General features: G+C 41.7%; 1 protein-coding gene across 1 annotated transcript; it reads left to right on the plus strand.

Moving 5' to 3' along the window:
* The first annotated feature begins 8,052 nt into the window (after positions 1-8,052).
* Positions 8,053-10,113, plus strand: LOC121585450. Its single transcript, XM_041901792.2, has 6 exons — positions 8,053-8,211; positions 8,555-8,638; positions 8,755-9,084; positions 9,332-9,559; positions 9,640-9,742; positions 9,855-10,113. Exons 2-6 carry the CDS (start codon positions 8,587-8,589, stop codon positions 9,889-9,891), a joined length of 750 nt encoding a protein of 249 aa, XP_041757726.1. The 5' UTR covers positions 8,053-8,211; positions 8,555-8,586; the 3' UTR covers positions 9,892-10,113.
* The last annotated feature ends 1,093 nt before the right edge of the window (positions 10,114-11,206 follow it).

Raw genomic sequence — 11,206 nt, forward strand, 5'->3', positions numbered from 1 at the left:
TTGATTCCTACTCTAAGAATTTTTTTCTATTGTCTTTAAAACACCTGCTTTTGAAAGTCCTTCACTTTCTGGTTCAATCCCTTGGATTGCTTCATCTTTCAATGGATACTGATTCTTCCAAGGAGGTCTTCCTCCTCGTCGAAGTTCAACTTTCACCTCAATTGGGCTGATTTCACAAATCCAATATCAGTACTACTTTGATATCACAAACATTCTTGAACTTTTTGCAACATCTCCTCTTTAATAGATTCTCAATCCATCTTCACACTTCAAACAGATTAATGTGTCTTCCGTACAGCTTATGACTCTCCTTGTCCTTGAGCCAAAATCATTATTTTCAGAAATCGCTGATCTTCACTCCTCCAAATCCCCCAATTATCTTCCATCATTAACTATTGGTAAACCTTTTCCTTTGGCACTTCTACCAGACAGCCGTCTGGTGTACATCTTATTGTACAATTCAATTTCCACAATTCATCTCTTCCCAACAATGCAATAGGTATACAGTGGGGGGAAAAAAGTATTTAGTCAGCCACCAATTGTGCAAGTTCTCCCACTTAAAAAGATGAGAGCGGCCTGTAATTTTCATCATAGGTACACGTCAACTATGACAGACAAATTGAGAAAAAAAAATCCAGAAAATCACATTGCAGGATTTTTAATGAATTTATTTGCAAGTTATGGTGGAAAATAAGTATTTGGTCACCTACAAACAAGCAAGATTTCTGGCTCTCACAGACCATTAACTTCTTCTTTAAGAGGCTCCTCTGTCCTCCACTCGTTACCTGTATTAATGGCACCTGTTTGAACTTGTTATCAGTATAAAAGACACCTGTCCACAACCTCAAACAGTCACACTCCAAACTCCACTATGGCCAAGACCAAAGAGCTGTCAAAGGACACCAGAAACAAAATTGTAGACCTGCACCAGGCTGGGAAGACTGAATCTGCAATAGGTAAGCAGCTTGGTTTGAAGAAATCAACTGGTGGGAGCAATTATTAGGAAATGGAAGACATACAAGACCACTGATCATCTCCCTTGATCTGGGGCTCCACGCAAGATCTCACCCGTGGGGTCAAAATGATCACAAGAACGGTGAGCAAAAATCCCAGAACCACACGGGGGGGACCTAGTGAATGACCTGCAGAGAGCTGGGACCAAAGTAACAAAGCCTACCATCAGTAACACACTACGCCGCCAGGGACTCAAATCCTGCAGTGCCAGACGTGTCCCCCTGCTTAAGCCAGTACATGTCCAGGCCCGTCTGAAGTTTGCTAGAGTGCATTTGGATGATCCAGAAGAGGATTGGGAGAATGTCATATGGTCAGATGAAACCAAAATAGAACTTTTTGGTAAAAACTCAACTGTTTGGAGGACAAAGAATGCTGAGTTGCATCCAAAGAACACCATACCTACTGTGAAGCATGGGGGTGGAAACATCATGCTTTGGGGCTGTTTTTCTGCAAAGGGACCAGGAGACTGATCCGTGTAAAGGAAAGAATGAATGGGGCCATGTATCGTGAGATTTTGAGTGAAACCCTCCTTCCATCAGCAAGGGCATTGAAGATGAAACGTGGCTGGGTCTTTCAGCATGACAATGATCCCAAACACACCGCCCGGGCAACGAAGGAGTGGCTTCGTAAGAAGCATTTCAAGGTCCTGGAGTGGCCTAGCCAGTCTCCAGATCTCAACCCCATAGAAAATCTTTGGAGGGAGTTGAAAGTCTGTGTTGCCCAGCGACAGCCCCAAAACATCACTGCTCTAGAGGAGACCTGCATGGAGGAATGGGCCAAAATACCAGCAACAGTGTGTGAAAACCTTGTGAAGACTTACAGAAAACGTTTGACCTGTGTCATTGCCAACAAAGGGTATATAACAAAGTATTGAGAAACTTTTGTTATTGACCAAATACTTATTTTCCACCATAATTTGCAAATAAATTCATTAAAATCCTACAATGTGATTTTCTGGATTTATTTTTCTCATTTTGTCTGTCATAGTTGACGTGTACCTATGATGAAAATTACAGGCCTCTCTCATCTTTTTAAGTGGGAGAACTTGCACAATTGGTGGCTGACTAAATACTTTTTTTCCCCACTGTATGTTCTGATACCAGTATGGGTATTGTAATTTTCTCATTTTACGTCACGTCATTTTTTTAGCATACATTATTAATTTTTTCATACTGGCCCCCCGTGGGAATCGAACCCACAACCCTGGCATTGCAAACGCCATGCTCTACCAACTGAGCTACCTCCCTGCCGGCCATTCCCTCCCCTACCCTGGACAATTGTGCGCCGCCCCATTGGTCTCCCGGTTGCGGCCGGCTACAGCAGAGTCTGGATTCAAACCAGGATCTCTAGTAGCAGAGCTAGCACTGCGATGCAGTGCCTTAGACCACTGCGCCACACGGGAGGTCACTTTCATAGCAGAGCTCAATTGGTTCCTTAAGAGTAATCAACTGTTTTACTCCCTCAAATCCGTATCCTAATTAGTTGATTTTGACATAGTGAGATGTGTAACCTCTTCAGGCTGAACACAGACAAAAGCAGTTCCGCTATCCATCATCACTTCCCATGGTCCGTTGTTTATTTTCACTTCAATTGTTGGATCTTTTTTCCCTAACTGGTGCTACCAGCTGACACCCCCCTTTCGGATCTTCTAGGCACCCCTAGAATCCTTGCTCCTTGCCCCTATAAGGGTTCACCTGTCCTCCAGATGAACTTCACTTGCTCCTGTATCTTCCTCTGAAATTCCCTCTGTTTCCTTCTGGCCCATTACACTCACAGCAAAGTCACCAACCTGTCCACAATCATAACACACTTCTTAAGATTGCTGGAAGTATGGCTTAAATCTTCCTCCTCTTCCTAAGCCTTCTCGTCCTCTTCCTCTCCAATTCTTTCAGTCCAGAAACTATCTATGGATATGAAACAGCTTGTACCACTAGTTGTGGCTGGTACAATTGCATTTGACCTTGTTCAGTTGAAGCTGTGGCAGTGATTGTTGATTTGGTGCACACTGATTCTTCATAACCAAAGCTTTTCTTCTCCTTCTTATTCTCCCCCAGTTGTATTTGATTAAGTTTTCTGAGAGTTTCTTGGTCCTGTTCTTTCTAGTTGTTGACATATCGGTATTCTTCAAAGGCTTATATTCTAGGTTCTGTCCTCGAATGGTCACTGGCATCATCTTCTTACTGGTGCCCTCTTTCCTTTCCTCAATGTATTATTCTTCTCCAATTCTTGGGATCCTTTTCTCAGCAGTTTTTTCTTCTCTTCTTCGTCTTCCGTATTTTCAGCTTCTTGAGTTGTTCTTTGCAGTTCTCTTACTACTTCTAAATTATTCGCTTTATCCAGGCATGATACGCATCGGTCTATATCTCTTTCCATTTCTTCTGTGCTAGTCATTGTAGGATAAAATCCTCCTGAACATAAAGCACCTTTAATCTCCAAATCTTCATTGCTTTCTCCATCTTCACTTTCCTCAGAGATCGAATCTCTAGTATCCTTCTTCTTCCTCCAACTTCCATCAGAGATCAAATCTCTAGTATCCTTCTTCTTTCCTCTCTTGCCAACTTCCTTCTGATCACAGAGTCATATCCACCATGATCTCTTCTCAATCACTCTGATCATCATCTTCAAGTTCCATCTTCCTGAACCTCACTCCACCCTTAGTTTCCAGATGTCTCATTTTCTTCTTACTTTTGGAGTTTTGGATTCATCTTTATGGTCGTTTCTGCTTTTCCTCTCTCTATTATTCAATCACTTTCATCATGTTGATGACGTCAGGGTTAAGAATCCCTTCCACTAGCCATGGTTGTTCAATGTCAGGCCAACGTTTATTCCCTTTTCCAGATAACCTTGCAATACCATTAACTAAAGGATTACTATTTTCTACTACATCAACAGGAGTAATTACTTTCATAGTTTTTTATGTCCTTTTTCCCCCTTGTAACAACTCTTTTATATTCCTTTATTGTGAATTATTTCATTATTTTAGACTATGTAGCTTATAGTTCCCTCTTTTTTTTTCTTTCTTCCCCTAATTAATTAATCAATTAATGTATTAATTTATTCATCCATTTACTTATTTATTCATTTTATTTTACCAAATTATTGATTAGTGGCAATCTTACCACATCCAATCAGGAAAGTAAATGAAAGTAGTCAACTTTAGAGCAACCCAAAAAATAAAGACCTCTAATCCAGCAACACTACAGCACTCACAAACCCCATTGCTTAATAAGCACCCAATTACCTTAGTTTTACAGAATAATGTCAGTACTCGATTTCCCCACTCAACTCTAATCAAACCCACTCATGCACAAAAACTCCAAAATGCAATTCTTAATTACATCAATTGATCAGTCTGTTGCCAAGTCCTTGTCAAATTGTCATAACATCAAATATACTAGGCACCCAAAATATCCTCTATGGGAAGGTACGTTTTGTAAATAGAACAGTACTAGCCTTGATTTGACTTGATCCGTTGCAGCACACTCTGTCGCATGATGCACTCGTCAGCACTTCCTCTCTGTCTCCTCCTCCTTATCGTCTCTCATATCACAGAAGAACAAAGAAACAGACAATAATTTAGTAGTTTATGCACTCACGGAGTTATTTCAACCATTCAATATTCCTCTAGTCATACTCGCTCTAAGAAATAACTCAGGAATATTATAAATATCTCAACACTATTTATTTTATTATTTTTTATATTTAATCCGTCAACATATCTCTCTCATTTATCAATTCAATAGATCTCAATCAAATAGTTTCATCATTAAGCAACAGCCTATTTAACAAACAGAACATTCCATTGTGTTCAAATCTCCTCCACTCCTCTCTGTCTGCTCTGTCTGTTTTGAGTCTGCGTCTCCCAGCAACTCAGTGCAGGCAGAGGAGTGGCACATTTGCTCTACGTAACTCTAAAGTCATAAAATCACACGCATGCGTAGTACATTCACCAGTGCGATTTCAGAGTGGAGGGAGCTCTCTCCCAGCTAGACAACAGAAAGTAAACAGTCCCGCTGTACTTCCTCTCTTTTACCCCCCATAGACAAACAGTAACACTTTAACAGAGCTCACAAACCAACATAAAACATTGAACACAAATCCTACTTTCTTCTACACACATACACATACAGTTTAAGAGGCTTATCCCATTCCTATGGACCCCTAAGGCAGTATGCTACCTCCATTGCGCCGTATATTTCCATTGTTCCTAAATTTCTGCTACCACGAGTTCCGCGGACATTCGATGAGCGGTCACATCAATCATATAATTCGTCAACCATAAGTTGAGCGGTAATTTGCAACCATATGAGGGAAAAAAGTATTTGATCCCCTGCTGATTTTGTACGTTTGCCCACTGACAAAGACATGATCAGTCTATAATTTTAATGGTAGGTTTATTTGAACAGTGAGAGACAGAATAACAACAAAAAAATCCAGAAAAACGCATGTCAAAAATGTTATGAAGTGATTTGCATTTTAATGAGGGAAATAAGTATTTGACCCCTCTGCAAAACATGACTTAGTACTTGGTGGCAAAACCCTTGTTGGCAATCACAGAGGTCAGACGTTTCTTGTAGTTGGTCACCAGGTTTGCACACATCTCAGGAGGGATTTTGTTCCACTCCTCTTTGCAGATCTTCTCCAAGTCATTAAGGTTTCGAGGCTGACGTTTGGCAACTCGAACCTTCAGCTACCTCCACAGATTTTCTATGGGATTAAGGTCTGGAGACTGGCTAGGCCACTCCAGGACCTAAATGTGCTTCTTCTTCAGCCACTCCTTTGTTGCCTTGGCCGTGTGTTTTGGGTCATTGTCATGCTGGAATACCCATCCACGACCCATTTTCAATGCCCTGTCTGAGGGAAGGAGGTTCTCTCCCAAGATTTGACGGTACATGGCCCCGTCCATCGTTCCTTTGATGCGTGTGAAGTTGTCCTGTCCCCCTTAGCAGAAAAACACCCCCCAAAGATAATGTTTCCACCTCCATGTTTGACGGTGGGGATGGTGTTCTTGGGCTCATAGGCAGCATTCGTCCTCCTCCAAACACGGCGAGTTGAGTTGATGCCAAAGAGCTCCATTTTGGTCTCATCTGACCAAAACACTTTCACCCAGTTTTCCTCTGAATCATTCAGATGTTCATTGGCAAACTTCAGACGGCCCTGTATATGTGCTTTCTTGAGCAGGGGGACCTTGTGGGCGCTGCAGGATTTCAGTCCTTCACGGCATAGTGTGTTACCAATTGTTTTCTTGGTGACTATGGTCCCAGCTGCCTTGAGATCATTGACAAGATCCTCCCGTGTAGTTCTGGGCTGATTCCTCACTGTTCTCATGATCATTGCAACTCCACGAGGTGAGATCTTGCATGGAGCCACAGGCAGAGGGAGATTGACAGGTCTTTTGTGTTTCTTCCATTTGCGAATAATCGCACCAACTGTTGTCACCTTCTCACCAAGCTGCTTGGCGATGGTCTTGTAGCCCATTCCAGCCTTGTGTAGGTCTACAATCTTGTCCCTGACATCCTTGGAGAGCTCTTTGGTCTTGGCCATGGTGGAGAGTTTGGAATCTGATTGATTGCTTTTGTGGACAGGTGTCTTTTATACAGGTAACAAGCTGAGATTAGGAGCACTCCCTTTAAGAGTGCTCCTAATCTCAGCTTGTTACCTGTATAAAAGACACCTGGGAGCCAGAAATCTTTCTGATTGAGATGGGGTCAAATACTTATTTCCCTCATTAAAATGCAAATCAATTTCTAACATTTTTGACATGCGTTTTTCTGGATTTTGTTGTTGTTATTCTGTCTCTCACTGTTCAAATAAACCTACCATTAAAATTATAGACTGATCATTTCATTGTCAGTTGGCAAACGTACAAAATCAGCAGGGGATCAAATACTTTTTTCCCTCACTGTATATATATACCACAACCTCAAGTCCCCGGGACTTACCTAAATTCACCTAACGTGCTTTTAGGATTTTTCGGCCCATCCTAATGATCGCCTCGTTAGAGGGCTTTCCTAGATTCGCAATGTCCTAATTTGTATACATTTACCTTAGTTCCTGGCCTTTCCTTCATTGTATTCTTTTTGAATTTTATTCAAGCAAAATATCCCTATAGACACTCCCCCCTGTTTGCATTGCTTTCAACGCAAACAAATTTAGAACGGACTCCTATCCCACAGCAAATAACAGCAAAGCACACACGCAAGTTCTTAACGGTGCATTCATTCAACGCACACACACAGACACACGAACTGACCAGTGCCCAAAGTAGCGAGAACTCACCCTTATCTGCCGGACTCTGGAGCGAGAGTCAGCTCGGCGGAATGAATGGAACGCTGAGAAAAGACTCAACACGACCAAATTCCTCGTCGCCATTTTGTGGTGTCGAGAAAACTATGCTGAGATGCTGTGAGAACAAGAATTCCGCTGACACTGTACTTTGATTATAAAGGTTTATTTATATCAAAGGGTTCCAGCGTCAATTTACAGATATCTGGAGAACAACGACCCAAATCTGTAATATGTTATTCTGTCCTCCTTTGTTTTAACCGTGGTATTTATATCCTATGCCCTATGTAACATAACATGGGTGTTTTCCCTACAGACCAATCCCAGGAGGCCACCTAACAGACTTCCTCGGCTTTAGGGTGCCCCTATAGAACTACTCCCCAGATGCTCCCTTTAAGCTGAGTCAACATCCTCTAAAACCATTTGAAACCATTAGCAAAGTCATAAATTCCTCAGATACCACACATACTTGAGTAAAAGTAAAGATACCTTAATAGAAAATGACTCAAGTAAAGTGAAAGTAATCCAGTAAAATACTACTTGAGTGAAAGTCTAAAAGTATTTGGTTTTAAATATACTTAGGTATCAAAAGTAAATGTAATTGCTAAAATTTCAACTGAGCATGTTATCTTGTTACCATGGCTTTGGCCATGTTTAGAATTTCTGATTTAATCAGGTACAACAGAATGAACGGAAGGGAGTGACAGGAAAAGGATACAGTATTATGTAATAGAGGATGCCGCCACAGAAATAGCTTTGGTGTCTCATTGTACTGTAGTACAGAGATGGTTCAAAATATGCAAGGAAGGTTAGCATATTCTGATAGCAATTCAAAACCTTGCATAAACTAAATGGTGTAGAGTCGAGAGTTACGAGACGGAAGAGAAGCTACTGCTGTGGATACATTCTCTTGTGAGTAGAATCTTTTTGCTTTCCAACCTATTTTCTCTCATCTAAACGGAAAGTGTGGTCTATGTCAAACTGCTCTGGATGGGTAGTATTGTTTCATATCTTTGTCGCCACAGAACCATCTCTAAGGGAAAAAATTATGTCAAGCACATTGAAACACATTATGTATATAGCTAACAATGTTCAAAATATAGTTTTTTGTTTTGATTTTACAAATGAATGAATAGCATTTAGCCATCAAAGCCCCTTCAAATACATTAGGGGGATATGCCCCTGCCCATGACAATGTGAGTGATAAAGTGCAAGTTTAAATGCTGTTGCACACTCTTTCTCTCTTTGTCCTCAGCATTTTAAAATCTAAATAGCTCTGTAGATGTGATGGAAACACGGCATATCCTGGTCTGGCGTATTTGTCTGATCCTGGCCCTCTGTGAGTTTTTTAAAATAATCCTCCATCTGTCAGTAAGATATTGCTCTGCTAAAATAACAATGGTACAGTAATGTGTACAATAGATGTACAGTAATTCCTTGTCTATCTTTCCTCAGTGCTCCACCCACACCAGTGCCTGTCAGTGTATTTCCAGAACCAGGGTCTCCTTTACGTGGCTCTGGGGAGAGATCTGGTCCTGCTGACCCAGTTCCAGATTACACCAACAGAGAAGATCATCATGGTGACTTGGGACCGCGAGACTGAGAAGGGTCAGGGACAGGTCAGGCTGGCCAATCACCAAGATGCACCTGGCAATCCTCTAGACCAGAAGGGGGCCTTATTTAGGGTGGCGAATATAAGTTCATCTAACTATGGAGTCTACACCATCACTGTGACTGACCAGATGGGGAACGAGGAATCCTCAAAGTTACTTGTTAGAGAGAGTGGTGAGAAACAATTACACCAGTAATTCGGGTCACTACCTAGATTTAGTTTGGGGAATATACTGTGCAAACTAAAAAGTCACATTAGCCTCGGTCACAGGCTTTCACCTCCCCTTCCGAACAATGTGAGTGAAGCCTGGGTGCCGAGGCTAACCTTATGTGCAGAACTATGTAAGGACGCCATAACCAATATAGCTATATTTTGACTATATGTTCCGCCTAACTTTTTGTCTCCCTCCCTCTCGTTTAGTTGCTGCTCCTGTGGCGTCTTTGTCGCTCCAGTGTGAGGTGGCCAATGACAGGGCACAGTGGGACAGCCCAGTGTTTTCCTGGTTGGTGGATGGGGTTGAGGCGTCCAATCAGACAACCAATCTCTCTACAGATGGCAGGAGACTCTATGTGTCTGGAATGAAGGGCCACAACTACACCTGTGTTGTCAACAGCAGTCTGGGGACTAGTGTTACATACTACATCACTGGTATACATGTATTATGATTTTATATTATAATTATTTTGATTGAGGTTTTTTGTCTTTCATGCTTCTTTGCTGTGGCCTAGATTCTTCTACACCATCCCAAAGTAACCAGACCTTTGAGACTCTGTGTGGTGTACTATTGGCCATCATCATAGTGCTTCTAATCATATGTGGACATCTCTGTTGGTAAGATAACAGAACATCTCCCCGGATTGTCTTTTACAGTAATAGATTAATAAACTCCCGGTATTCTGTTTGGTGCGCGCACACTTTTGACATTGCTGTGTGTTATTAACAGGAGATGCAAGCAGCAGAGGACGAATGGGATTATATGACCTGAGGAGGTCCATCGCTTTCCATTATCATTCTTATTTATGACACTTTGTTACTGTTACACACTGCGCGATCACACAATTCCTTGGCACATGCAGAGACCGTATGATATGAGGAGTTTAATGTAATATTCTATTGAAACAAGTCACACTACCAGACATCAAAGATCATTCCTATCAAGAGCTTTGGAACTATGCACCATGAATAAAATATATTGAAATGCCTATTTATTGGTGTATTTGTATGGCTGTTTGTGGTACATATTGATGCAGTGTCCACACATATATTTGGAATATTAATATATTTTTTAAGTACTGTATGCCATCACATTAAGATTTGTGCACATGTACAAATATGTTGAAATGTACCTAAACCTGCTTTGTAATGCCTATGTGCATTCAGAAAGTATTCAAACCCCTTGACTTTTTCCACATTTTGTTACGATTCAGCCTTAATCTATAATTGATTAAATAGTTTTTTTCTCTCATCAATCTACACACATGACAATGCAAAAACAGGTTTAGATTTTTTTGCAAATTATTTAACAATAAAAAACTGAAATCTTATATTTACATAAGTATTCAGACCCTTTACTCAGCACTTTGTTGAAGCACCTTTGGCAGCGATTACTTCCTTGAGTCTTCTTTGGTATGACGCTACAAGCTTGGTACATTTGTATTTGGGGAGTTTCTCCCATTCTTCTCTCGAGATCCTCTCAAGCTCTGTCAGGTTGGATGGGGAGCATCGCAGCACAGCTACTTTCAGGTCTCTCCCAGAGATGTTCGATCAGGTTCAAGTCCAGGCTCTGGCTGGGCCACTCAAAGACATTCAGAGACTTGTCCTGAAGCCACTCCTGCATTGTCTTGGCTGTGTGCTTAGGGTCGTTGTCCTGTTGGAAGGTGAACCTTCGCCCCAGTCTGAGGTCCTGAGCGATCTGGATCAGGTTTTCATCTAGGATCTCTCTGTACTTTGCTCCGTTCATCTTTCCCTCGATCCTGACTAGTCTCCCAGTCCCTGCTGCTGAAAAACATCACCACGGCATGAGGCTGTCACCACCATGCTTCACCGTAGGGATGGTGCCAGGTTTCCTCCAGAAGTGACGCTTGGCATTCATGCCAAAGAGTTTAATCTTGGTTCCATCAAACCAGAGAATCTTGTTTCTCATGGTCTGAGAGTCTTTAGGTCCCTTTTGGCAAACTCCAAGTGGGCTCTCATGTGCCTTTTACTGAGGAGTGGCTTCCGTCTGGTCACTCTACCATAAAGGCCTGATTGGTGGAGAGCTGCAGAGATGTTTGTCCTCTGGAACTCTCAGAGAGA

This window comes from Coregonus clupeaformis, chromosome 17, assembly GCF_020615455.1.
Source record: "Coregonus clupeaformis isolate EN_2021a chromosome 17, ASM2061545v1, whole genome shotgun sequence".
Lineage (NCBI taxonomy): Eukaryota > Metazoa > Chordata > Actinopteri > Salmoniformes > Salmonidae > Coregonus > Coregonus clupeaformis.

What these genes read in the sequence shown, in the direction of transcription:
- LOC121585450 (XM_041901792.2), top strand. Translation starts at nt 8,587, where the DNA reads ATGGAAACACGGCATATCCTGGTCTGGCGTATTTGTCTGATCCTGGCC. An exon ending in TTGTCTGATCCTGGCCCTCT is followed by an intron (nt 8,639 to 8,754) that starts GTGAGTTTTTTA and finishes ATCTTTCCTCAG; the next exon opens with TGCTCCACCCACACCAGTGC. An exon ending in ATATGTGGACATCTCTGTTG is followed by an intron (nt 9,743 to 9,854) that starts GTAAGATAACAG and finishes TGTTATTAACAG; the next exon opens with GAGATGCAAGCAGCAGAGGA.